This window comes from Chiloscyllium plagiosum, unplaced genomic scaffold (genome assembly GCF_037043375.1).
Source record: "Chiloscyllium plagiosum isolate Xiang-an unplaced genomic scaffold, Cpla_swu_hap1 HiC_scaffold_45, whole genome shotgun sequence".
NCBI lineage: Eukaryota > Metazoa > Chordata > Chondrichthyes > Orectolobiformes > Hemiscylliidae > Chiloscyllium > Chiloscyllium plagiosum.
The window spans coordinates 4,987,978-5,015,611 of NW_028270183.1; the positions used below are offsets into that span (position 1 = coordinate 4,987,978).

Consider the following 27,634-nt stretch of genomic DNA (forward strand, 5'->3'; position numbering starts at 1 on the left):
GTCAAAGTTTCTGCTGACTTTCATTGCATATTACCCACTTTGTTGAAATACCAGAGACTCACAAGCACCGTTAGAATGTTACCCTAGATAGTGCTTTCAGCAGAGGTAAGTGTAAAGAAAAATGAGATAAAAGTACGTAAATGGCGCCAAACGCAACCTTCTCTGTCTAATTACTGTGTATTACAGTAACTATACACAGAAGGTTCTGCCTATATGGCTTCATCAGATTCATTTTTCTACTTGTAGTCACAATTAATGAATATAATTATGGATATTGCAAGCTCTGTGCGAACCACAATTCACATTATCTTTATTATTTTACTGAATTGTCTCAGGCCTCAGCTATCCATATACTGAACTGCTGAATAGCATCTTCAGAAGGTGTGATATCAAACAAATTTGGCCTGTTATCAATTGTTTGTGACTGCAGAATATAACAATGACAGTCAATACAGAGATCATTCAAGTGATCCAGTGATAAAATAGGAATCTTAGTCATATGACGAGTATTCTCTGTCATGAGTTGCTTTCTTAGATCGTGGCATGGTATATTTTAGTAGTCAAATGTAGTTGATGTGTTAACCCTGCTTTCTTTTTCTAAGCAATTTAAAAGATGAATTTTTGGCTATTTGTGGAAGATTGATTGTATTTTGGTTTTGTTATATTGCATTGTTGTGTGTGATTGTGTGGAAAATGCACAGTATGAGTAATTGCTTAAGAGAATGTCAAGTAACATCAGAGCTATAACCATGTTTTCTGATGTCATGTTTGGTTCATTTACTTAAGGACCTTTCAAGAGATTGTAACCCACCAAACCAACCTTCAAAACAACCTTTATCCTGTCCTATCCACCTATAACCATTTCAGTCCAACTTCTGTCAATTTTTCTCTCAAGAAATACATTCAGTGTGTTTTTGTACAAAGTTCAAGTTGCCAAATTAGATTTTCTAGCTATGTAATGATTTTATACTCCCTCCTTTTGCATATCCACCCATCACTCCCTATCATGTGCCTACTTTATACAATGTGTTCTTATGTACAAGACTTTATAAACCACATTTTCACTCAATTTTCTTTTATACATGTAATTTTCTGCTCTTTCCTGAAGGCACTGACTTTTGCTGGCTCATCTGATTAGCATTGGGGTGAAGTGACTGTCCTTTCTATGTGAGAATAGAGAGTGAGTGTTGACTACAGATACATCACAGATAATCCTGATCCTTCCTTAACCGAATGTTCACACCTTGTGACATATTTTCCAGTAGAAGGATAGTAACCTAGAATTTTGATAACTATTCAAGTTCTTCTCACCACCATCTCTTCTCATCAGCCAAGTGACACTGAAGCCAACTGTGCGTGCTTCTATGATGCTCTTGTTTAATTGGCTAACTATACGGATGGTGTTAGAACAGTGAGTATGTCTTGTGATCTGTATATGCCAATGTTCATCTGGGAATTTATCCTTACAAATATTAGGGATATATTTGAGAGCAAGTTGAATCTCAGCCAGAACTCCCATTTGTATTACTTACACCCAATGACTTCAAATAGAAATTGCATGTGAGGTATTGAGGATGGACAGATTGGATTCAACTGTGATTAAACTATCTAGTCAACGCATCATCTGGGTTTACCTTAGAAGAATAGTTATATTATGACACACTTCTAGAACAAGTGGGAATTGACCCTGGGAGTCACTGGGCTAGATATCAGAAATTAACTAGTCTGTGGTACTATTGGCCAGCAATCAGTCAATGCTTTCACAAGAAGAGAGAAATTGGAAAGGGGAAAAATGAAGGCCATTATCTTGAATTGCAATTGCTGTTTCCTGGTGTATATTTGACTATGGTATTTACATCAAGAATTAATATTTAAGTTCTGTCATATCAGAGGACAATAGTTGTTTGTTCTGTCAGGCATGGAATTGTCAGCAGAAATGTTAGTTTAGCACGTTGACTGCATTTCTTTAGTCTCTCATGTCAGAGATTAAAGAAATGCAGAGATTAGAAAATTTAATGAACCAAACAATCAGCAATCCTTGAACTGAATGATTTCTTAAGTAGCGTTGTGGTGCTGCAATGGGTAAGGCATTTGTTTAAACCCTCTCTGGTTACGGGCTGTGACACATGGAAGAACAAAAAGGATGTTACAGCAATCTGTAACTTGATCCCAGGGCTTTTGTGATCTGAATTAACAAAATAACCCCTGAGACTAGGTTACAGACTCACTGCTTAGTAACATTTTATGTAACATATACTGTCTTTGGCTCCCCCATTGATGCATCTAATTCTCACTATGCTGTACAGATCAGGAGGTTATGGGATTTCATCCCTGGTAAACACAGAATTGGTGTGGCAGTAAGGCTACGACAATTAGTCTACACAATTAGTGTATTCTTAACCTAAAAAGTATTAGCTGCTCACTCTTCATTAACTTCAACTACAATCTATGCATTGAATGTAAATAGGATCAGTCAGTGATGATTTCCCTTCACAGTTAACACTGACCATCCCACCTGTAGAATGACCATTTGGATGCAATACAAAGAGCTATCAGTGTTTCTGGAACATTATCTCAATGTTGGATCGGAGAGGGAAGCAAAAAAAAACTTTCAAATATAAATTTTCGTTGTAATAGTTTCAGTCTTGGATTTTTGCAAGCTTATTAAAAAGTATTGCAATATATATTAAGCCATTCCATACACGGTATATATTATAATCCAGTAACCAATAATTGTAGCAATCTCTTCAGTGTTTCCTAACCAGTAGATGTGTATCCAAACATTATTAATAGCATCCTCTTACTGGCTGACCTGTGGATAAGATGTGAACTAACATAGTCTTGGCACTTGTTCGGGAAGGGGGGGGGGTGCGATGGGCAAAGGTTAACTTAAAATTTATAATTTGATGGCAAATTAAATAAAGTTTAGTTTGACTTTTGAAATGAACTAATTCCTCCAGCACTTCTAATTTCCATTTAATAACTATGACTAAGTTTCTGCTGTTTCTTATTCCTCTGCACTCATTGTGTGGGTTGTCATGATGAATTTATCTTGCAATGAGGCAATTTTTACTAAAGTTTTGATCAATCTTTGTTTCCAATAGGAAATATTTTTTCTTGTCAACTTGTGTCTTCTCCCAATTAAGAATATGATAGTGGGTGGATGGATAAATAGATAAGCACTGTCTGCTCAGTCTGGAGGAATGCAAAACAGCAGAGAAGACTGAAGAGTAGAGAGGAATGGGATAAAACCATTAAGGCCACTTTTCTGTGGCTTAGTTTGCATCCAAGCTGAAACTTCATGTTTTATCCATAGTCAGACACTATGTCAGAAACCCTGTAAATCAGGCATCTACTTGGAAATTTGGAGGGAGGATTGCATGTTCTCAGGAAATATGCAGGGGAATAAAAGAGGGAAACAGGAAATAGGATACTGGACAAGCATTTCTGTTTTATTTATTCATGATCATGAAAAATCTGCCTCTTTGAGAAGCTTTAATTAGATCCCCAACTGGAAATTGAAATGTCCATATTTATTGGTTGTTTATAACATTCCTGTTTTGTTTTATCTGTAGAAATCAATTTTGTAAGCTTTTGTAATTTAATAACTAGATTAGATTAGATCACTATTCAACTATGATACCATTTGGAAATCTTACTTCACAGTGTCTTATGAGTATTATAAAAATGACTTTGCTCTCCACTGCAGCAGCACTAAAACATGTTCATTGTGTTGCGTCTATGTTAGGCACTGAAAGTTGCATTAAAACAATTTCTTTCTTAAGCATTAAGTCTTAAAAGATCAGAGAAATTAATTTCATATACTTTGAATTGCATTGTCACACCATTTCCTATAATCTACACTGTGATGACATTAAGCAGCATCTAATAAGAACTTGTGTTGTTGGAGTATCATTTGCATTAGTGAATAATTTTAGTTACTTTACAGCTTGTAATTGGTCACAGATGTGATATGAACACAGTCTGGTGCAATGGTTTCCTATCCAAAATAATATAAATACATTGAGGGAAGTTGTTTCCTGACCAAGTTACTTAATGTAGCATGGCTGACATGATTGCTGGGGCCTGTGCTTTGTGTCTCCTGTGTCCTGTTTCCCTATTTACTGCATTGTCTGTATTGGTCCTTCAGGTTTTTATAACTGTGCTTTCTGTTTTCTCAGTCTGATTCACCTCTGTACTTGAAGTATGTGTAAAAGCTTTTTTTGTTTTTTTTTTACACTGACCCTTTTCTCGTCTTTCTTGACTTGCTGGATCAGGAGCCTTATGGGGTAATATTTCTGCTCTTTCTCTTTATAATAGTCAGCAAATTTGCATTGTGTTCTATTCTTCTCTGTATATCTCTTCATATTTCTCTCATTCTCAATTTTATATCTATTTATATATGTATATCTGTGCTTTTTGGTAAGTGATTATGTTGCAGTTCTGCTTGGTGCAGGGTATGCCATTGTAACAGATAGTGCTGAGGCTGACTTCATAAATAATGTAACTACAGTAAAGTGACCACATATCTAGTTTTGAACTGAGTAGCCTACAATATATTTTATGCACAAATAGACCAGTTTATTTTACTTTCAATGATGAGCTGACCTATTTTGCATTGGCTCAACAATAAAACCTTTTTCCATAAATGTATGAATATATTTTTTAAAAGCATCTCACACTATTGGACCTCCTTGCAGAATCTGGCTCCAGCTACATCTTCATTTGGATATAAGGTGCAGTTTTAATACAATACAAATGTGAATTCAGACATTAGGGCTGAATAATGTCACTTGGTCTGTTAATTTAGGTTGGTGAGATTCAATACCTCAGCACTGAAATTGAATTTGAGAAATTATGTTCATGAAATACAATACCTTTCTGATGATTAGATATATCCAGGTCTTCAAAAATGTCAATTTGCTGCAAGTAGTTCAGCAGTACACAGCTATGGGTTACACATTATTGTGTATATATAGAAATACATAAAATTTATGCTAAAAAGAACCTCACAATTTGGTAGAAACCCTATGTTTAGCAAATTAGACCTAAGAAGAATGAATGAAGGAAGGTTTAATGGTTTAATGGTTAATATTGGTCAGGCTGTATCTGTACTTGATTTACATAAAAATCTGAATGACTCAAGTCCAGAAAAATTTCCCACAAGAAATAGGTATCAAATGTATTACAGAAGAATCACCACAGCATTTTGTGCAGGAGGAGATTGTTCGGCCCATTGTGTCTGCACTGCTATCCAATGAGTGTTACAACTTAGTGCCGTTCTTCTGCCTTTTCCCTGTACCCCCACATGTTGTTTGTATAAAATTACTATTAAATTCACACTGGTGTCCCTTCTCAATTTAGAGGGTGTGAGACTAAGAAAGATGGCGGTAAAGTAGCAATGTCACTGGATTTGTATCTAGAGGCCTAGGTTAATACCATAGCTGAAAGAATTTCAATTCAGTTTTAAGTATTAAATTCATCATTAAATTTAAATAAAATCTGAGATTGAAGGCTAGTCTCAGTAATGGTAATCATGAGTCTATAAATTGTTGTAAAAACCAATGTAGTTCACAAAAGATCTTTTGGGATGGAAATCTGTTGTCTTTACTTGATCTGCCCTACATTTGACTCCAGACCTACAGCAAATTGGCTAACACTTTACTGTCCTTTGAAACAGCCTTAACAATACACTCAATACAAGGACATTTAGGGTAGAACCCAAGCCTGTGGGTGGAGCCCACTGATGCCCACTATCAGACAAAGGAAAACGTTCATTAACGCAAAGCATTATGGCATTTTGCATTCATTTTTATCTTATAATGAAACATTAGAATTCAAACAATGAGTCATTTCTTGAACCTGAAAAATGTGGTGGCCTGAACTGGATGTAAGTTGACAAGTTCACTTAAAAAGACCAGTGGATATTTGGTTCTAGAAATTAAAAATGTCTCACTTGTGGAAAATAGGGGGCTTATTTTCAGCTTGGGGATGAGACATACTAATGAATATAAAACTAATTAGGTTTTAAATTGTTGTTTCATTTCCTAGTATTGACATGCCTCATTTAGATCAGCAAGATGCAAAAGAAAGGGCTTAGTCTTCCAATTTTTCTGTTTCAGAGTTTGTATTTAAACATTGTTTCACTTTCTCTTTGTGGTTTAATTAACATTACTGACAAAGAAACTCTTGGAGGACATGAATCTTCTACCCTTTTAGATTCAAGATACCCAATTGAACAACTGGACTTATAATTCACAGTAATTAATGTGTGTACCAATGACTAATCCATTTCCTAAATGTTTACTATTGGCTTTATGGTGTGAAATATAATTGGAATGTCAAGGCTTTTACCTCCACGTACAAACATTCCAACATAATTTTCAGTATTACGTATTGTGTGACAAATAATGATTTACAGTAGTATGGAAAATAACTGCAAAACACATTCAGTACCCTTAACTGGGATAAGATAACAACAAAAATTATTCATACTTAGATAGCAGTTCAATGTGCTTCACAGGAGCTTTATGAAACAAACTATTGCTGTTGTTGAATGAGATGTTTCCATCCTGGTTTAGTTATTGCATTTTTTCACATTTTAGGATATTTGATGATCGTGGTCAGGTTTTGTTCTGTGAGTAGTTTGAGAAATGTGTTTAGCAGTGCTTTAACTAATTGAAAGATTGCAGCATGTCGCCAACTGACACGCAATGGCTTACTTTTGATGGAGACTATCATTGTCTTTCAATAAACTTAAACATCTAAAGCTGCCTGCTTTTCTTAGATCAGTTCATTTTTGCACTGAAACACAATTAAAATAATAGAAAGAGAATGATAAAATACTGTAAATTACAATTGACCCTGAAAATAGTGAGAAAAGGTTGCACAATTGATATGTTTGCCGAGGTCGTCATTCGAGGTGACTATATTTACTCTAATAAATATGAGATCCTGTTTGGTAATGTTCCTGAAATAAGGTGAGTTTTTAAATGTTTAAGAAAGGAACAGTTGTACATAAACAACCATATTTACCCAAAGTTCCAATCTAGTATTGTCTTATTTTATGATTTTTTTTATTTTATTGCTAGTGGGAGCAAAGGGAAAGATCTGAACACCATCAAATCTCTGAGAGTACTTCGAGTGCTACGACCCCTTAAAACTATCAAACGGCTGCCTAAGCTCAAGGTAATGCAAATTCAATTGGACTGTCTTCAGTACACAATTTCTTTCCTCCATTATTTGGACACAAACACAGCATTACAGGATTGTTAGGAATGTGAAATAACTACTGTATGGCCATGTAAAATTTTATAATAAACATGTTGAGAAAACTTGTACTTCTAGTGAGATCTCAAAAGTAAAAAAGACAAAGGCTGATAGGAAATCTTGCTAAACTTGTACAAAATATGGTTACACATAATGATGTTTAATTCTTGTCAGTTTTGACAAATGTTGTGACTTTTTCTCATTTGATTACTATTTCCATCTAGGCTGTTTTCGATTGTGTGGTAAACTCCTTGAAGAATGTGCTCAACATCCTGATCGTTTACATGCTCTTCATGTTTATTTTTGCTGTGGTTGCTGTGCAGCTCTTTAAGGGCAGATTTTTCTACTGCACTGATGAATCCAAAGAGTTTGAGCGGGATTGCAGGTACATGGCTGTTAGTGTAGTGCATTAGAACACCAGTATATCATGCTGTAAAATAGTGGGTGCAGTGTCTTATACCCTGAATAACAACACTTTGAAGTTAAAAATCACACAACACCAGGTTATCGTCCAACAGGTTTAATTAGAAGCACACTAGCTTTCGGAGCGCTAGCTTTCAGGTGATGGTCACCTGATGAAGGAGCAGCGCTCCGAAAGCTAGTGTGCTTTCAATTAAACCTGTTGGACTATAACCTGGTGTTGTGTGATTTTTAACTTTGTACACCCCAGTCAAACACCGGCATCTCCAAATCATGAACACATTGAAGGATCAACAGCTATTAAACATGTGAAGAGGATTTATTTTTCAAGGGCTACAAGTGATGGGCAATAAATGCTGGCCTAACTAGCAATACCTGTACCCTGTGAATAAATAAAAACATCCTCTGAGCTGCTGTTTTATACCTTTCAGGAAGTTGGAGAAACCTCCAGATCAGTCACTTGCCATTCCACATCTTGAGTAGAGGCTGATGTGTATTGGAGGGTGATAAGAGATGTAATAGAGTCCACCATGTAGCAAGAATTAAAATTTCCAGTAATTTAATTGTTTAAGCAATTACATTTTTAATGGTTTGCCAGGGGAAGAATTACTTTTGCTCCCTGGACTTGGATAATATTGAAAGATGGATTAAAACTTTGTTGTGTCCAAATTGGTTGCCATATCTCCCTGCATTACAGTTATCATTTCAGAAATACTTTGTTGGCTTTGAATTGTTTTGGAACATCTTGATGTTTTGAAATGTATATAAATTAAGATTTGTTCTTACTTTACGTGTTCTTCATAATCCTTTTGCTTTGTGAAAGATTACTGGTTGTTAAATATCTATTCATCGCCGTTAATCCATGACGGACTCTGCTCTTTGTTAGTTTAGTTGGCTGGACTTTGTGGGAAGGTACTAAATTGGGGGAAGGCAAATTATGTCAGTATTAGGCAGGAGCTAGGGAGTGTTAATTGGGAGGAGTCGTTATCAGGCAAGTCCACATTTGACATATGGGAATTGTTTAAAGACCTGTTGATGAGAGTTCAAGACCGGCATGTTCAAGTGAGGAGGAAGGTCAAGGATGGCAAGGGAAAGGACTCTTGGATAACCAGGGAGGTTTTAAATTTAGTCAAAAGAAAAAAGAAGCGTTTAGATAGTTCTCCTATAATGCGCATTTTGTAAACGTGATTTGGCAGTAACGCAATTCGTGAATTGCAGACCAATCGCTGTTATGCAATTCCATCACCTGTATTACCAGCTGGCTGTTGTGTCGCGCGCGTGTGTATGAGTGTATATTTCTTTGCTTCTATCTGCAACTAAGGTAGGGAAAACGAACGTTGGAATATTTTGCTGGAATGCCTTCTGGGATCATGCATTGAGTTGGGGGGTGGGGGCTGAGGAGCAGGAAGAGAGAAGGAGATAGGGGGTGTAAAAAGGTGCATCGAGTAATGGAGCATAAGCAAGGCCTTTTGTTAAGCAAAGGCTCAGTTGCTGGCTATCTGCAGCTTCAGCACTTTACAAGAGAGGGTGTTTGGGTGTGGAATGGTTCTGGATAAACTCCACTGCACAAGGAGCCGGGAATACAATAATACATTGGGAAATTTTGCTTGTAACAACTTGGCATTTCTGTGACTGACCAGAAATGGACAGGTTTGCTAAACTAGAGTCCCTAACTCTTTTTCCCAGAGGCCTCTTACTTCTATTGCTATTACTTGTATTTTCTATACAACGCCATTGCATGGGAACACACACCATGTTACAGGAGAGCTACCTATATGTAAGGTTTAGGAAGCTGAAATCGAACAGGGTAGGTGAGGAATATAAAGAAAGCAGGAAAGAATTCAAATAGGGAATTACGAGAGCTAGAATGGGCCATGAAATGATCTTGGCAAGTAGGGTGAAAGATAATTCCAAGGCATTCTGTAGATACATTAAAAACAAGAGGATAACTGGGAGAAGTAGGACCACTCAGCGATAAAGGAGGGAACTTGTGCTTGGAGACAGAGGATGTGGGTGAGATCCTAAATTAATAGTTTGCATCAGTATCACCCAGGAGAAGAATATGAAGGATAGTGAGACTTGTGTGGAGCACTAACACTTCAAGGCATTTTGAGATCTAGAAAGAAGCAGTGTTGGATCTCTTGAAGAGCATTAAGGCGGATAACTTTCCGGGGCCAAAGGTATCTACCCCAGCTTACTAAGAGAGGTAAGACAGGAAATTGCTGGGTCCTTGACAAAGATCTTTGTATCTTCGTTAGCTAATGGAGAGGTCCTACAGGACTGGCGAGTGGCCAATGTTGTTCCTCTGTTCAAGAAGGGCAATAGGGAAAATCTGGGATACTATAGACCTGTGAGTCTCACATCGGTGTTTGGGAAGCTATTGGAGAGAATTTTTAGGGATAGAATTTACACACATTTGAAAAAGCATGGCCTAATTAGGGACAATCAGCATAGCTTTGTGCAGGACAGTTCATGTTTTACTCATTGATTGAATTTTTCGAGGAGGCAACAAAGTTGATCAATGAGGATAGACCAGTGGATGTCGTTTAAATGCATTTCAGTAAGGCTTTCGACAAGGTCCCTCATGGTAGACTCATCCAAAAGATTAAGATGCATGGGATCCATGGTGACTTGGCCACGTGGATTCAGAATTGGCTTGCCCATAGAAAACAGAGGGTAGTGGTGGAAGGGTATATTTCAGGCTGGAGATCCATGACAAGTGACATTCCGCAGGGATCCATGCTGGGACCTCTACTGTTTGTGATATATATAAATGACTTAGATGAAAAAGTAGCTGGGTGAGATAGTACATTTGCAGACAATACAAAGATCAGTGGAGTTGTGGATAGTGTAGAAGGTTATCAAAGGGTACAGCAGGATATATATCAGTTGCAGATATGGGCGCAAAATTGGCAGATGGAGTTTAATCCCGGCAAGTGTGAGGTGCTGCACTTTGAGAGATCAAATGTCATGGAAAAGAGGACAGTTAATGGCAGGACCCTGACCCTGATGTACAGAAGGGTCTTGGGGTTCAAGGTCATAGCTCCCTGAACATGGCCACGTAAGTAGATAGGGTGGTAAATAAAACGTATGCTTGCCTTTATTGGTCAGGGAATTGAGTACAAGAGTCAGGCTGTCACATTGCACCTTTATAAGACTTTGGTTAGGCCACACTTAGAGAATTGCATTAAATTCTCTCACCACATTACAGAAAGGACGTGGAGGCTTTGGAAAAGCTGCAGAAGAGGTTTACCAGGATGCTGCCTGGATTAGAGGGAATGAGCTAAAAGGAGAAGTTAGAAAAACTCAGATTGTTTTCTCTGGAGTGGTGGATGCTGAGGGGAGACTTAATAGAAATCTATAACATTATGAGGTGCATAGATAAGGTTGATGATCAGAATCTTGAGATGGGGAAAGTTCAAAGGAGACATTTTTTACACAGAATGGTAGGAGTCTGAAATGCCGGGATAATAGTGGAGGTTGATATGATACAGGGAATTAAGAGATTTTTAAATAAGCACATGAATATGCAAAGAATGGAGGGATATGGACCAAAAGCACGCAGGTAGGATTAATTTCATTTGGCATTATGTTGGTCCCAATATTGTGGGCTGAAGGGCCGGTTCCTGTGCTGTACTTTTATCACAGTGATTAGATCACATTACAGTGTGGAAACAGGCTCTTCAGCCCAACAAGTCCACACCGCCCCGCCGAAGCGCAACCCACCCATACCCCTACATTTACCCCTTACCTAACACTACGGGCAATTTAGCATGGCCAATTTACCTGACCTGCACATCTTTGGACTGTGGGAGGAAACCGGAGCACCCAGAGGAAACCCATGCAGACACGGGGAGAACGTGCAAACTCCACACAGTCAGTCGCCTGAGGCGGGAATTGAACCCGGGTCTCTGGCGCTGTGAGGCAGCAGTGCTAACCACTGTGCCACCATGCCGCCCACACAATCTTTCTGGGTTATATTGTAAGGCCCTGCCAAAGTGGTCCAGGCATAGAAACCAAATAGAAGGGGGGCCTCTGATCTGTTCCACTATGGCCCCAGTGGAAACATAGGCAGCATTGTATCTCTGACAGCCTGATGATTTTGTAAATGTGTTATCAGCCATGTATGGAGGGGGTACCCTCTTGTCTCCCAGCAGCCATCCCGAGAACCATGGAAGGACACAGAAATCTGAAAGTTCTCCATTACATATGCATCATAGCAGCTCCCAGGATCTGGCATTGATGGTCACAGATGAGCTGGACTTGGATGAAATTGGCAGGCTGTTGATAGACACTGTCATAGCAATGTGTATTCAGTCTAAAGTACCTGCACCTGCAGGGAGGCAGCGATAAGGGAGAAACCCACTGTCCAAGATGATTGACTGTTCTTATCAAATGGGAAGGAAATGAACTGATGTAATCTGCAGAAAATGGCATCTGTACTTTCCAGATGCATTTGTGGGCCAAGGATTGGGAAATTCCACACAAGTCCCCATTAGCTCCTTGGAACAGACTGCTGGCATAAATCTTAAGGACAGCTGTGATCTTGATAAGCACAGGAATTCCTTCCGAGCACAGATGACACAGCCTAGTGATGATGTAGGAGAAAGTGAGGACTGCAGATGCTGGAGATCAGAGCTGAAAATGTGTTGCTGGAAAAGCGCAGCAGGTCAGACAGCATCCAAGGAGCAGGAGAATCGATGTTTCGGGCATGAGCCCTTCATCAGGAATGAGGAAAGTGTGCCAAGCAGGCTAAGATAAAAGGTAGGGAGGAGGGACTTGGGGGAGGGGCGTTGGAAATGCGATAGGTGGAAGGAGGTTAAGGTGAGGGTGATAGGCAGGAGTGGGGGTGGGTCAGAGAGGTCAGGAAGAAGATTGCAGGTTAGGAAGGCTGAGTTCGAGGGTTGGGACTGAGACAAAGTGGGGGAGGGGAAATGAGGAAACTGGAGAAATCTGAGTTCATCCCTTGTGGTTGGAGGGTTCCTAGGCAGAAGATGAGGCGCTCTTCCTCCAGCCGTCGTGTTGCTATGGTCTGGCGATGGAGGAGTCCAAGGACCTGCATGTCCTTGGTGGAGTGGGAGGGGGAGTTGAAGTGTTGAGCCACGGGGTGGTTGGGTTGGTTGGTCCTGGTGTCCCAGAGGTGTTCTCTGAAACGTTCCGCAAGTAGAATAATCAAGAACCACAGAATATTACAAATTTGGATTTTCAGAAAGCCTCTGGTCAAATTCAACTTTAGAGATTAATGTCCAAAATCAAAGCCAGTGGAATTAGTGGCAGCATATTGGTATGGACTGAGGTTTTGGAAAGAAAAATAGGAATAAGTGAAGTCGTTTTCAGAGTGGAACACAGTGACAATGGGGTTGGACACAGGATTTAGGGCTTGAACCCCAGCTACTTACAATATGTACCAACAATTTGGGTGAAGGAATCAAATGTTATGTTTCCAAGTATATTGGTGATACAAAATTAGATGGTATTGTAAGTGATGAGAATTAAAGAGTCATCTGGGTGAATTGAGTGAATGGGCAAATGCAGTATAACATGGATAACTGTGAAGTTTGGACAGCGATGCAGGACGGCAGAGTATTATTTAAATGGAAACAGCTTAGGAAATGTTGATGTATAAAGGGATCTTGGTGTCCCGTACACTGGTCACTGAAAGGAAGCATGCAGGTGCTGCAAGCAGTTAGGAAGGTAATCGTATGGTGGCTTTCACTACAAGATGATTTGAGTACATGAGCAAGGAAATTTTACTGCAAATATATAGGATCTTGTTGAGACCATACCTGGAATTTTGTGTCTGAAATAACTCCGCAGAGGCCTGTATCCTGTCTCCAAGTCTCCCTTTCTTTATACTTAGACAGTCCTTGACACTGATTCAGCTCCCAAAGAGCGAGCTCTCAGAATGACCAGGATGTCTGACACTCCTGTTCTTATGTTTCTTTTTTATTTTCCCTCACACTACCGCCTGACAGCAGTAGTGCTTATTTTACCCCAGCACCCATGTCATGTGTGTGCAGGTGATGGACACAGTGAAAAACAACAGGTGTGTAAATTGTTATTTATATTCCACCACCAGGAAGAAAGGAAACACCTGAGTGGCCAGTGACAAGCAGTGCCCTTCTCAGAGGGCAATGCTGCGTGATCAAGAAGTGAAGGGAAGGGGCAGGGATTAAATCAAAGACACTCCTGTTCCTTTTAGTTTCTTTTTTTTCTTATTTTTTAGTGAACAGAAGCTCTGACATTCCTGTTTATTTTTTTTATTTTTCTTATTTTTAATTACCCCCACACTACCGCATAACTGCGGTAGTCCTTATTAATTCCCCAGCACCCATGTTGTGTGTGTGCAGATGTGAGACACAGTGAAAGACACAAGGTGCACAAATCTTTATTCAGTTTCCACCACCAGGAAGAAAAGAAACACCCGAGTGGCCAGTGACAAGCAGTGCCCTTCACATCAAAGGGCAATGCTGTGTGATCAAACAGTGAAGGGGAGGGCAGGGATTAAATCAAAATAGAGTTGGAGGGGGAAATGATGCACTCCACTCCCTGTGGCACCCACCTCTCCCTGAACAACTCCAGGGTGTTGGTGGACACCGCGTGCTCCTTCTCCAAGGACACCCGGGCTCTAACATAACCGCGGAAGAGGGGCAGGCAGTTGGCCCTAACGACCCCAAACACTCCTGTTCCTATCTGTAATTAAGGCCTCCCTGATAGGACAAGTTAACAGCCCCAATCAGGAAACTCGTATTCTATGAGTTCCATCTAGCTGAACTTGTTGCAATCACTACATTCCTCCCACTCTGAGTATGAGGACGTAGGCCAGTTCCTTTTTTTTTGTATCTCCTCCTGGGACCTTTTAGCATTGGGTCAGATTCCTCCAACTCTGCCTCTGATATAAGTGGTATGTGACGCACAGCTTGCCTCTTGCGCTGAGAGTGTCTTGGAAGAAATTCATTCTCCTCTTCAGGCGGCAAAGGTGCGAGGTGGCAACACCCTCTGAGACCATCTCGCATTCTGAGGTATCTTCAATGCATGACAGAGAGGAAGATCCCATGTGTGCTATTCTCCATCATCAACTGAAAAACTGCACAGGCTGATGATACCCCAACAGGCTGTCTCATATATTGGTACATATGGGTATTAAATATAGCATACTTCTGGGAATTCTCATCTAATTGGAATGGCATAGTGGCTCAGATGTTAGCACTGCTGCCTCACAGCACCAGGGACCCAGGTTCAATTCCAGCCTCAGGGAATCAGCTGTCTGTGTGGAGTTTGCACATTCTCCTTGTGCTTGCGTGGGTTTCCTCCGGGTGCTCTGGTTTCCTCCCACAGTCCAAAGATATACAGGTTAAGTGGATTTGTCATGCTAAATTGCCCATAGTGTTCAGGGATGTGTAAGTTAGGTTCATTGGTCAGGGGTAAATATAGAGTAATAGGGTAGAGGAATGGGTCTGGGTGAATTACTCTTCAGAAGATTGGTGTGAACTCGTTGGGCAGAAGGGCCTGTTTTTACACTGTATGGATTCTATAACTGAAATTGCATGAAGGCATGTCTCATGTCAGCTTCATAAAGAACAGCTACCCCATCAGCTTTGCATATAATTCCTCCCTGCAAGGGATTGGGTATTTATCCAGCTGGCAAAGTGGTTTACCATTTGTTTAAAATGCCCACAAAGGCAAACTGACTCATTGGGCTTCACAATTGATACAATCAGTGCTGCACGTTCCACAAACTGGGCTGGTTTAATGATTCCTTCGCTTTCGGGTCTTCTGATTTTTGCCTCTACTTTTGCTCATAAGGCAAAAGGCACTGGGCAGGTCTTGCAGAATCATGGAATTGCTTCCTGGCTAACATGCAAGGTGTGGCCTTGGCTCCTTTGATAGTCCCTTTACCTTCCTGAAAAACGTCTGGGTATTTAATGAAAACTTCACTCAGGCAACTAATTTTGAATCAAAAGATGTTGAGCCAATCTAGGTGAATCTTTCTCAATCAATTTCATCCCATCAAGCTTGGGCTTGAGCCCTTTACTACAATCAATGGTAACTGAACCAGCTGCTTCTTGTAAGAGACCAGAACCAAAGTTATACCCTTAATTTGTAAAGGTCTACTGGTATAGGTTCTCAGTCTGGCCAAGGTTTTATGCAAATGTAAGGATTGGAGTCCAGAGTGAATTTTGTTAAAGACCAGTTGTGCGATCACTGGAATGGGTGTGTGGGTATCGATCTCCATTAGAACCAGGTGACCATTTAACCAGAGGTTTATTTTGATTGATTTTGATTATTTGATTATTCTGATCTGGATGTTCCTAAGCAATTTACCTGCTCCAAACTAAACGTAGGTGGACTTTCCAGAGTGTGCACTCTCCAAGATGCAGGCTTTTGAGTTCTCTTCCACAATTCAGGTCTAGTGGGTCTCCTTTGCTGTCTCGTGTCCATATACTGGCAGCAACTACAATGGCTTGCTGGCCCGGATACTGAAAAACATTTTCACCGTTTGGTCAAGGCTTGGCTTTGTTTTGGGTTTTGCTGTTGTATGATCTGTTTTCAGGATATGTCTTGAACGAGGCTATGCAATTCAAATAGTGTCTCCCAAGCTCATTTGGGCTGGTGAGGGTGTCCACTTCCATTGGAATATTTGTAAATCATATGTTCCAATTGCCACATTTTGTTCTGATAAAGTCAGTTTAGTGCCTGTTTGAAGTCCAATTGGGATTCAACTAGTAGGCACTACTGCATGGTTACGTTATTAATCCCATTATGAAACATTTTCCCAGCATTTCATTAAGGGTTAAACCAAAGTCAGATGCCTCTGCCAGTTGCTTAAACCTCATCAAAAATTCCGATACAGATTTCTCTGGTTCTCAAATTGCTGAGTAAATCCATCAACTTTTGAAAGATTTTAGTATCTAGTGCCTCAGGGAAAGTTAGGCTCCTAGTAACTGAAAAAGCTGTGGGTCTAAAAGTTGTTAGGAGAATTACTTGTTATTTTTCATCAACTGCAATATCATTCGCCCGAAAAAATAATGCATTCTTTCCACATACTCAGCCCAGTCTTCAACAGCAGGATTGAATGAGTTAAGCTCATTGATTAACAATGGCACAGTGGCTCATTGGCACAGTGGTTAGCACTGCTGCCTCACAACGCAAGAGACCCGGGTTCAATTCCCGCCTCAGGTGACTGACTGTGTGGAGTTTGCACATTCTCCCCGTGTCTGCGTGAGTTTCCTCCGGGTGCTCCGGTTTCCTCCCACAACCCAAAAATATGCAGGTTAGGGTGAATTGGCCATGATAAATTGCCCATAGTGTTAGATGAAGGGGTAAATGTAGGGGAATGGGTCTGGGTGGGTTGCGCTTTGGCGGGTCGGTGTGGACTTGTTGGGCTGAAGGGCCTGTTTCCACACTGTAAGTAATCTAATCTAATCAAATAATGATGCTAGAAATGCTCACCCCAGCTCAAAGATGACTGTTGTGAGTGAAATTTCTTCTTGCTCATGCTGTTTTCTTGTCATCACTGAAATAACAGCACCGAGCTAGTTTCCTGTCACCAAGTCATCCTTTATTTACATATGCAGATTCAATGACTGATCCAGCTCCCTCAGAGTGAACAGAATCCCTGATACTCCTGTTCTTACCCGTCAGCCAGAGCTCCCTGATTGAACCAGATTAACATCCCCAATTAGGGATCTTATATTCTGAGCTCCATCTGGCTGACCTTGTTTCAATCATACAATCTGCAGTTTTGATCTCCTTATTGAAGAAAATATATATTTGCCGCAGAGGAAGGGCAGTGAAGGCCAATCAGATTGAATCCTATGGTCACAGTTTTTTAAAAAAAAATTAATAATTTTTGGGAGGTGTGCATTGCTGGCAGGCCAGCATTCATTGCCGGTCCCTAGTTGCCCTTGACGAGGTTGATCATTTGAGGAGAGATTGGATCACATGTGACTGGAGTTTAGAAGAAAGAGAGGGATCACATTGAAATGTTAAAAATCTTGACAGAGCTAGACAGACTGTGTACAAAAGTGATGTTTCCACTGGCTGGGGCATGGGGGTGATTCAAACAAGGGGTTACTCGCAGTCTCAGGGTACATGTAGACCACTGCAGGCTGAGATGGAGAGAAAGTTCTTCATTCAGAGGGTAGTGAATCTCTGGAATTCATAGAAGGCTATGAAGGCCAACTCACTGATTTATTCTCATTGCACCGAAGTACGGTGAAAAGCTTTGTTTATGAGCAGTAAAGGCAGATCATAGTAAACAAGGATGTACAGATCAGAGGTTGTAAAAAGACTTAGACAGGGGCATAGGGTTACACTGCACAGGGTGTGCGCTAAGCGAGATCAACGTTAACAAGATCAGCATTACTTGAGACTAGAGTGCATTCATCAATCTGCTGGTGCATGTGTTCAGGCTTCTGTATCTTCTGCCTGATGGAAGAGGTTGTAGGAGATCATTACCAGGGTGCGATGGGTCTTTGATGATGTTGGCAGCCTTTCTGCAGCTGGAAACCGTGTAAATGGAGTCCATGGATTGGAAGGTTGGCTTCTGTGATGGTCTGGGCTGTGCACACCAACTTCTGTAGTTTCTTACGGTCCTGAGCAGAGCAGTTGCTGTACCAGGCTGATCTGCACCTGGGCAGTATGCTTTCAATGGCGCATCTGTAGAAGTTGGCAAGGGTCTTCATAGATGTGTGGAATTTGCTGAGCTGCCGAAGGAAGAAGAGGCGAGGTTGTGCCTCCTTGATTGTTGTATCTGCCTGGTAAGTCTAGGACAGGTTGTCAGTAATCATCACTCCGAGGATACTCTCCACCCTCTCAACCTCACTTCCATTAATGTACAGAAAAACCTTGGTTATCCAAACATCAATTATCCAAATTTTGGATTATCCAAACAAGAGCGCAAGGTCCCATAAAAACCTTATTAATTTTAAATAAAAGCACAGCAAGAGCAGGCAGACTGGGCTGGCAGCAGAGGCAGGAACTGGGTCACCACGGGAACCCTCTCCTGCTATTGCTGCCACCATTAGAACCCTGATCCTGCTACTGCCACCACCACGGGAACCTTCTTCCTGCTATTGCTACCATCACGGGAACCCTGTTCCTGCTATTGCTGCCATCACGGGAACCCTCTTCTTGCTATTGCTGCCATTACGGGGACCCTGTTCCTACTATTGCCACTGCTACGGGACCCTGTTCCTGCTATTGCCGCCATCACCACGCGACCCTGTTCCTGCTTTTGCCGCCACCACGGGACCTTGCTCCTGCTATTGCCGTCACCACAGGACCCAGTTCCTGCTATTGCCGTCACCACAGGACCCAGTTCCTGCTATTGCCATCACCACGGGACACTATTCCTGCTATTGCCGTCACCACGGGATCCTGTTCCTGCTTTTGCCGAGTTAAGTGGTGTCACACTTGTCTTGTAACAGTACCCTCTTGCAAAACAAAAGTCACCCTTGAACATCTCAGATGATATAATTGCATGCATAGAATTAGATGTAAAAATGTGTTTTTGTCTTGTAATTGTACAGGTAAGTTGGGTACAAACATAGCAAGATTTTGAGTTTGCATCCTCATGAGCTGTAGGCTCTGCCTGAGAGTAGTGATAATTCTTCAACCCTTCCAACCCCTCCACCATCGCACCCCACCTGCACCCTACCTCCACCCCTGTCCATCATCATATTCCTCATTGACTGTTCAGTGTTCTGAAACATGACAAACTACGTGTCCCTGCTTCTGTTAAACAGCAATGCTAGCCAGAAAGGCTGGCAACCTGTTAGTCATGGCTGAGGAGCCTGTGTACAAAAAAATCAATGCAAGCCAGAGAATCTGAAAGCATCCAAGTCAGTGCAAAGGTAGTGAGTGCGAAGAAGGTAAGCTAATAATCATTAGATGCGTCCTGTATTGATACATAAGGTGTGCATGTCCATGTGCACAAAGCAACCTGGCAGAAGCATGCAAGGCATAATTGTCACTGAGCTCCAAAGTGATGTCCTGAAAGGCTGAAGAGGTATGTGAGTTGTTGTGAGATCAACCATGATGATGATATGGCGATACTAGTGATTTGGTGATGTCCCTTGGATGGAGGAAGGATAAAAGATCACAGTGTCCACAGAGCATACAGGGAAGTAGTGGTGATGGTGGAGCTAGATGAAGGTCCAGAGAATCAAGTGGTGAGCTATGGCATCAGGTAATTTCTCTAACTTGCATATCAGCAGTTAGTGTCTTCTAGTTTCTTGATGAAGGAGGGCAAATGAGGAAACACAAATTAATAAAAATAAAGTGTTGCAGCTCATTAGTGAGAATCAGAACACCCCACTTGAACCTTAAGTGGAAAATTCAATTTGTTTTCTCCTTTGGGAATCTGAACGTTTTCATTCTCACTATAATTTCACAAGTTTCTCACCATTGTCACTCAAAATGTGGAAATATTCCACCATTTAATGCACCCCCTATTTGGATGCTGCTATTGCATACTGAACATTTTTAGCAAGTTATATTATTTCACATCTTCAACATCTGCAGTAATTTGCCTTTGCATGACTGCCTGAAGACAATTGGAGAAGACAGGAAGGAAAGTTTCACACAACCGGGAGGAGATAAATGAAGTTTTGCAAGTACTTTTATCTGAGGTCAGCTTGGCTCAGTTGGTGCACACTTGTCTGACTCAGAAGGTTGTGTGACTATCCTATATTCCAGACTTAAACCCAAATCTAAGCTTAGAAATTAGTGTAGTGTTTGAGAGAATGTATAAACTCCACATAGACAGTGGCCCAAAAGTGGAATTGAAACCAGGTATCTGGTGCTGCGTGGCATTAACCTATGTAACATTGCTAACGGCATTCCAAAGTAATTTTTGTTTTTGAAATGCTTTGAATTTTTTTCTGAGATTTTTAAGGAGATATACAAATACAAATCTATGTTTTAATTTTCTTTTCCCTTTTCTGTTTCAGAGGACAATACTTGGTCTACATGAAGGAAAGCGATATTAAGGCACAGAAGCGGGAGTGGAAACGATATGAGTTCCATTACGATAATGTGCTCTGGGCTCTACTGACTCTCTTCACTGTGTCAACTGGAGAGGGCTGGCCAGAGTATGTTTTATTGTTAAACACTACTACAGTCAACCTTTTGTTTATTTTACCTATCAGTTTAACATTTTATGAAATTTCATTAAAATCTAGTGTTTCTAGTGTATGTATATGAGAGAGGAAAAAGGTATTAGGATCGAATATGATGTTCCATATAATCAAATAACCAACCTACATATTGTCTACATCAAAATTGTCTAGTACGTTATGCATTATATATGAATCTGAATATGGGCCATCATTGAACAGGTAATACACATGTGAACAGCGTACACTTGTGACCTGACTGTGCATTTGTTTGGTAAAATGATGAAATAGAAAGCAGAGTTGTTTACTCACTAAGTATTTTACTATTGCCTTGATTAGTGAATAACAGTAGACATTTGTAGTGCAGAAATGCGCATGTGGACATTTATCCAAACTGTGTCACAACTCACTACTCCTGGAGTTGCTACAAAAATTAATGATTTAATCAAAACACACAAAGTCCAGAATTTACCTGACTGTTAAACCTCTACATACACAGACACAGACAAACAAAATAACAATGGTTTCATGGGTGAAAGAAAACTAACTGGGAAACATAGTTCAATAGCAGCACTCTGGTGTGCCATGGTAGCAGTAATGTGATTTCAGCTTGAGACTTTAACGGAACCTTTAGCTACAAGTTACTACATTCCTGCAGGTTGGATTTTAAAATCTATTGTTAGACCTTAAAAGAGAAATGTACAGAGTATATGATAGTATTCTCTAATGTCGGGTAGCCCAAAATGACCCAGTCAACCAACTGGTTCTGAAGGCCGAAATATCTATTTAGGACCTTCTATTGGTACAAATCAGTCTTACTAGTAATTCTGGATGTTTTCTCATCTTTATGTTTATACAAAACTGGTAGAGTTCAAATCAGTGGCCTGAGAAAGGCACCAATTACCTGATAACAAAGTGATATCTTTAGAACTATTTTGTGAATGAGGGTATAGGACAACTTTTAAATGCGGTGCTCATCTTACTTATCTCCCATGTTAATATTGTTGGCACTAGAACTGCATAACAGGAGGGTTTTTTTTTAAAGAAGTTGTTCAAATGGGGCAAGATGCAGCTTCAGATAGTCTCAGGAGATCGGTAATTGAACTTGGCAATCCACTTGACAATACTAAAAGTGTAACTAATAAAAGAAATGTAACCATAGATACATGGGTGGACTGTTTTAAAGTTAGGATTTAATTATCTTGTTGATTATTAGATTTTTTTTGTGTTATGTGTTTAGGTTTCTTTGGGTTGGTGATGTAATTCCAAGAACAGGAAATGACATCACTGCAGGAAATGATGCCACCACAAGAAATGACATCACCAGCCCAAAGAAACCTAAATGCATAAATAGAAAGCCAGCCATGCCACCACTGATTCAACCAGAGGCACACTGATGATGTTACCTAGTATGGTGGTGAAATATCTGAAAATGAACCTTCCAGCTCAGCGAGCAAAAGTACACCCAGAGTTGTTACATCACAGAAGAAGGCCGTTTGGCCCATTGTGCTTGCACCAACTTGTTAAAAGAGCATCACTACCTAGTGCAAATCTCCTGCTTTTTCCACAGACCCTTATACATTATTTTATCTAAATAATTATCGAATGCCCTCAGGAGTGTTTCAATTGAACCTGTCTCCTCCACATTTCCGGGCAGTGCATTCCATACCCAAAGTACTCATTGCATAAATAGCTTTTCCCTCACTTTACCCTTGCTTGTTTTGCAGATCTCTTTAAATCTATGTCCTCTCGTTCTTGTTCCTTTTATGAGTGGGAACAGTTTCTCTCTATCTTCTCTATCCAGCTCTGAGAAAGTCTAATCCAAATCACTTTCTACAGTTCAATGGAATGTTCCATATTGAAGTAGTAGGTTACAACTTCCTCAGTTAATCTCAGGACAGTGCATGATTATATAAATGGAGAGTAAAAAGCACCTGCTTAGTTCTACTTCTGATGATGAGTTTTTGTTTTTCTTTCACAGCGTACTGAAACATTCAGTAGATGCTACCTATGAGAATCAAGGACCCAGCCCTGGCTATAGGATGGAGATGTCTATTTTTTATGTTGTCTACTTTGTTGTCTTCCCTTTCTTCTTTGTTAACATCTTTGTGGCCTTGATCATCATCACTTTCCAAGAACAGGGGGATAAAATGATGGAGGACTACAGTCTGGAAAAAAATGAGGTTTGTGTTGTAGGTCAAATGGCAAACTAAGCCAACTAATGCGTGGTCAGGAATTAATTATGTGAGACAAAAAATGACTAATGTTCCCTTACAAATGGTGGACATTGTAACAGAGAAAGAAAGAAATCCCAAACTGAGTAGTACAGCTTCTGCTGTCATTATTGGGGTATGGTGAAAGGATCTTTAATTTGCACCGAACATACTCAGTTCCTAATTTGGAAATTCTTGCTGCTAACCATAAGACATAGGAGCAGAAATTATACCATTCAGCCCATCAAGTCTGCTTCGCCATTCAATCATGGCTGATAAGTTTCTCAAGGAGGAGAAAGTGAGGACTGCAGATGCTGGAGATCAGATCAAAGTACTTTCCTCATTCCTGAAGAAGGGCTCATTCCCGAAACGTCGATTCTCCTGCTCCTTGGATGCTGTCTGACCTGCTGCACTTTTCCAGCAACACATTTTCAGCTCTGATAAGTTTCTCAACCCCATTCTCCCACTTTCTCCCTATAACCTTTGATTCCCTTTGATAATCAAGAACCTATCAATCTCAGTCCTAAATATACTCAATGGCTTGGCCTTCACAGCCTTATGTGGCAATGAATTCCATAGGTTCACCATTCTCTGGCTGAAGAGGTTTCTCCTTATCTCCATTCTAAAAGGTCTTCCCTTTACTGTCAGGCTATGCCCTCAGATCCTAGTCTCTCCTACCAATGGAAACATCTTCCCTACATCTACTCTGTCCATGTCATTCAATATTCTGTAAGTTTCAATTAGATCCCCCTCATCCTTCTAAAGTATAAAGCCAGAATCCTCAAACATACCTCATATATTAAGCTTTTCATTCCTGGGACTAGTCTCATGAACCTTCTCTGAACATGGTCCAGGGCTAGTACATCCTTCCTGAGGTATGGGGCCCAAATCTGCGCACAATATTCCAAATGTGGTCTGACCAGAGCCTAATAGAGCCTCAGAATTTTGTCCCTGCTTTTATACTCAAGTACTCTCAAAATAATCTGAGGAGCAAGAGAGTCAGCATTTTGGGCATAACCCATCATCAGGACTTGGGAGGGGGAAGGGGGCTGAGAAATAAATAGGGTGAGGGGTGTGGGGCTAGGGGAAAGGTAGGTGGGATGCCGATTGGTGGGCAAAGGTAGAAGGTGATTGTGACATTGGGGCACTGCACTAAACTCAAACATTTGCTGAATGTAAATTTACTCTTTCTCCTCCCCACCCCCACCCCCCCAACCTCCACAAGGAAATATGCTAAAATATTGGAATGTAGTTGAAGATTATGTGAGAGATAATGGAATTTCATTTGAAGTGGCAACTTTTATTTTGGTCTATGTTTTGTGTATGAAATACAGATGATATTAAAGGATTCAATTCAATCTGAAGCCTGAGATTGACTTTCTCCACAGCATCTCAGCCAGCCCTTGATTGTAGACACAGTAATGTTTGTGTTAATTATTGAAGTTGGGTTAAGTTGCTGGCTGCTGTTTTACATCAGAACTGTTCTTGTGCCTCTTGGAGTTAAATTTGTATGTAATGCACATAAGATAGTTTTGAATTAGGAGTTGGTCATTGGGGTTCAATCAGCCTGCTCCACTTAATAAATTGCAATTCCATTTGTGCTGTTCCTTACTATTTTTCATGGACACCATTTCTTAATTTCCAGTATACTTCAGTTTCAATAATTTATTTAGTTGTGTATTCCATGTCCCTATGTCCTTCTGTAAAACATGAAGCACCTTTTGTTTCAGATTAATTGTTTTTGTTTATCAAATGGAGGAATGTTAATGCAAGTAAATTTCCCGATCTTTACATTGTGTACTCTGATATTTGAACTCCTCACCACAATTAACAAGTTGTTCCATGCCAAGCTTGTCAGTTCCCTTCATATTCTTTAAAATGTCAATGAAATGGAAGATGGGTAACACAGATAAATGTGACTTCTAATAAATATCAGATTACGTTGCTATTGTTTTTGGTAGCATGTGTTACAAAGATATATGTAGTCTTAGTTGATTCCAAGTAGCTGATTTGTTGCATTTAGATAATCGGGAAGAGTCAGCATGGTTTTGTGAAAGGGTCATCACGCCTGACAAATGTATTTGAGTTCTTGAAAGAATAACATGGGCTGTCGATAATGGGATGCTCGAATACATACTAAATTTGGATTTCCAGAAGGCATTTTAGAATATGCCACATATTGCACTACATTGGAGCTTATGGTGCAGTGGGTAGGTAACATACTAACATAGGTAAAAGGTTAGTTGACTGTTAAAAATATAGATTATACTTAAGTGAACTTTTCTCTAATTGATTGGTTGTGACAAGAAGAGTCCTGTGGGAGTCTGGTGCCTTCTTTTTATACATTTTATATCAATAACTTAGTTAAGGGGGAGCAAGGACATTGTGACTAAATTTTCAGATGGCACAAAGATAGATAGTTCTGTTGTTGAGTACATAAGGAAGTTGCAAAACAATAAAAGTAGATTGAATGAATGGACAACAATGTGGCAGATGGAGGATAACATGGGAAAATATGAAGTTGTTCACTTTGGCAGGAAGAATAAAAAATAGAGTATTTCTTGAATGAAGAAAGACTGGAGAATTCCAAAATGCAAAGAGACCTAAGTGTTCAACTGCATGAATCACTAAAAGTTGGTATGCATGCACACAAATAATTCAGAGGCCTAATGGAATGCTCACTATTATTATGAAAGAATTGAACTTAAAAATAAGAATGATTTGCTTCAGTTCTGTAGGGCATTGGTCAGAAAAGGTCTCAAATAACTTGTGCAGTTTGGAAAGATGTAAATGCATTGCAGGTAGTTCAGAAGAAGTTTACTAGATTGTTGCCTGGAATAAGCAAGTTATTTTTTGAGGAAAAGTTAGATTAGACTTGTTTTCACTGGAGTTTAGAAGAATGAGGAGTGACTTGATTTAAGAGTATAAGATCCTGAAAAATCTTGTCAAGGTGAATGTAAAAATGATGCTTCGTCTTGTGGGTGAGACAAGAACTTGGGGCACTTTAAAAATTCTGAGTCATCCTTTTAGGTTAGAGATGAAGAGAATTTGTTTCTTTCAGAGAATTGTATGACTTTGGAAATCTCTATCAGAAGGCATTTGGGGAGGAGTCATTGATAATTTCTGCAGCAGAGGTAGATTATTGCTAAACAATGATTTAAAGATGAGAATAGGAGTGTGATAGCTGGGAATATGGAAGTCAAAACATAAGCAGGTCAGCCGTGACTTTGTTGAATGGTGATGCATGCTTATGGGGCTGAATGGAGTATTTATGCTCCTAATTTGTATGATTGTATGTATGTTGCTCATGTAAAGTTCTTACTTTGATAAATTTAGGACAATCCCAATTCAGATCCTTGTTAGCAGAAAAAATGTACAGAATTGTTCATAGAGAGCACAGTAGAGATTGCAGTGGGGATAGCAACTAATCTGTATGGTTGATGAGAATAATGGCTCAGAGAGAAAATAAGTATTTTGTTTTTATGTATTCAATTTTGAGTTTGTTTTGTTGAATTGACCTTTATAATCTTGTCTCTTGCAGAGAGCATGCATTGACTTTGCTATCAGTGCCAAGCCCTTGACGCGTCATATGCCACAGAACAAACAAACCTTTCAATACAAAATGTGGCAATTTGTGGTGTCACCCCCATTTGAGTACACCATTATGGCTATGATTGCACTGAATACCGTGGTGCTAATGATGAAGGTCAGTAAGCAGATTTCCAAACTTTGATTTTCTGTCTCTCCATTCAGCTTTTAACCATTTGTGTTTTGGCATTATTGCCCCTTGCTGTGTTACTGCCACACTTCTCCAACCAACTATCAATACTAAAGAATGTCACCTCTAAACGGGGTGTAATTGATCTCCCCTATACCCTCTCAGCTATGGGGAGGCAGTGGCATAGTGGTAATGTTAGTAGACTTGAAATCCAGAACCACAGGATTTAAAAGGGACCTAAGGGGCAACTTTTTCATGCAGAGAATGATGCATGTACAGAATGAGCTGCAAGAGAAAGTGGTAGCAGCTGGTACAATTACAGCATTTAAAAGACATCTGGATGGGTATATGAAGAGGAAGGGTTTAGAGAAATATTGGTCAAATGCTGTCAAACAAGACTTGATTAATTTTGAATATGGATGAGTTTGACCAAAAGGTGTGTTTCCGTGCTGTACAGCTGTATGACTGTGTCACTTTGCCTATCTGTGTCTTTCTCTTTAACTTGGGTAAAGACTGAGCATCCTCCACACTTTTGACTCTCCGTATGAGGTCTCCCAACATTTTACAGACTTGCTCACACACAAGCACAGGCCCACGTACACACACACACACTTTCTCTATCTTCCCCTCTCAGTAGATCTGCACAGGTTTACAAATAATGTTACAGATTATAGATTCCAGTAGTTAATAGGACTGTGTTCAATAGAGATGTCTTTATACAGAGAATTCGCTTGGTTGCTAATCAATTCCCTGTTTGCACTAGAAAAGAAATATCTCTAAGAAAAGACTATCTCTGGGAAGCTAAGGAGGAGATTGTAAAGCCTTTGGCTTTGATCTTTATGTAATCACCATCTACAGGAACAGTGCCAGAAAACTGGAGGATAGCAAATATT

At 40.1% G+C, this 27,634-nt stretch overlaps 1 protein-coding gene across 15 annotated transcripts in view; it reads left to right on the plus strand.

Moving 5' to 3' along the window:
- LOC122552384 (voltage-dependent P/Q-type calcium channel subunit alpha-1A-like) overlaps positions 1–27,634 on the plus strand; it is a 662,051-nt gene that overhangs the window by 508,643 nt on the left and 125,774 nt on the right. For all 15 annotated transcript variants that reach the window (XM_087983287.1, XM_087983286.1, XM_087983285.1 and 12 more), the window contains 5 exons: positions 7,092–7,188; positions 7,494–7,654; positions 20,646–20,786; positions 22,792–22,993; positions 26,565–26,729. In XM_087983287.1, the coding sequence (XP_087839413.1) occupies positions 7,092–7,188; positions 7,494–7,654; positions 20,646–20,786; positions 22,792–22,993; positions 26,565–26,729 (766 nt within the window). The remainder of the gene's footprint in view (positions 1–7,091; positions 7,189–7,493; positions 7,655–20,645; positions 20,787–22,791; positions 22,994–26,564; positions 26,730–27,634) is intronic.